The sequence below is a fragment of the Aphanomyces invadans genome, assembly GCF_000520115.1.
Source record: "Aphanomyces invadans strain NJM9701 unplaced genomic scaffold supercont1.182, whole genome shotgun sequence".
NCBI classification, from domain to species: Eukaryota; Oomycota; class Saprolegniomycetes; order Saprolegniales; family Verrucalvaceae; genus Aphanomyces; species Aphanomyces invadans.
Genome location: NW_008580327.1, coordinates 14321 through 15733, shown reverse-complemented (window position 1 = coordinate 15733; position 1413 = coordinate 14321). Strand labels below are relative to the sequence as shown.

The 1413-nt window shown below is 62.3% G+C and overlaps 1 protein-coding gene across 1 annotated transcript; it reads right to left on the bottom strand.

Annotated features, from left to right (window-relative positions):
• Window positions 1-232: 232 nt before the first annotated feature.
• H310_15122 (hypothetical protein) lies at window positions 233-1281 on the bottom strand (the record flags this gene model as incomplete). Its single annotated transcript, XM_008883099.1, has 4 exons — window positions 233-331; window positions 407-682; window positions 725-939; window positions 984-1281. 4 exons carry the CDS (start codon window positions 1279-1281, stop codon window positions 233-235), a joined length of 888 nt encoding a protein of 295 aa, XP_008881321.1.
• Window positions 1282-1413: the final 132 nt, after the last annotated feature.

Genomic DNA, 1413 nt, shown 5'->3' with positions numbered 1-1413 from the left:
CGCCTTCCGTGCACGCGCCCCTGGAGCCAGCGCGCATGTCAAACTGCGTTCCACTTGGCACGGCCCGTTTGCCGTTCTTGATGTCGTGAGTTCGACTTCCTACAAACTCGAACTTCCCCCGATTGGAGCGTGCATCCGACCTTTTATGTCGGCAAGCTTAAACGTTACCATGCGCCTACACCTACACCTCCTACGACGGCGGTCGACGCGCCCTCCGCTCCTGTGGCGTCCTCTACCCTTCCTCTCGGTCGTCTTCTTCCGTCGGCCGCTGCTCCTCGGCCGGAGGCGACGGTGCCACGATGTGTGCCTGACGCTCTTCCAGGTTTTCCCGCTACTCCATCGCCTCCACCCTCAGGCGGGCGCGCTCCATCCGATACGCGGGCAGCATCGGTCGTTGACATTGCACCGGCGCCGCCGCAGCAGGTTCCGCCTTCATTCCCCCATACCCACGGTCGCGGTCCAGCGCAATCGACCGCCCCGACTCTTGCCGCCCAGCCAGCAGCGGATCCTCTGGGGGATTCCGCGTCCTTCCCGTTGGTAGGGGAGACGCTCCCAGCACCTCTGTTCGCGAAATCGACGGCGCCACCCCCGTCGTCGTTGACACTACACTCGACCGCACCACGGGTGGTGCAGTCGAAATGGACGAAGGGCGGACGACAGCTTGCCGTCGCAGACGGTTCATCTACGCGATGGTTGTCAGAAGCCGAGGTCCGCTCCAACTTACCTCGCGTTCACGCCGCGTTCCTGCGCGAACAGCGATCCGCGCGACAAGCTCGGCGGATAGTCGCCCGTAGATCGATCGACGGGTCAAAGCAAAATTAGCCAAAGACCCGGCCAAGGCCCCCACAGTCGTCGGCCAACCCACACGCCGATTCTTCTGCCGACCCGCCTTTGGTCGCAGCAACGAGTACACGAACACGGTAATGTACTCCAACACGTCTCGCCTTCACACAGGTCGACGTGCCCCACGTCGAGCACCCAACCTGGATCGCCTTCGCGCATGCGGTCTTTGTAGCGCGTGAACCCTCGTCCATCAGCGGCCACCAAAGTTATCGTGGCCACTGCGTTCAACGTCCACACGACGTGGCGCTCGAAAACGTCATGAGTTCGTCCAAATTCGGCCAAGCACACGTTGGCTTCAAACACCCGCGCTGGCATGCCGACTTCGTCGACGACATTGACGTCGCTCGTGACGTCGCATACGTATTCGTACGTTGCTTCGCCAAGTCCGCCCATCACGAACGCTTCGTCCGAAGCGTCCACGAATTGCACCTCCTCCATCCGAACTCGAGCGAAGTCGAGATCCTCCAACGTCCAACAGTGTTCCCGCGGCACCATCGTCGCGGGCACTTCCAACTTCCACGTCGTCGTCGCAGCACCGGGCAGTTCCGCACTTTACGCCTGCGCTGCCGC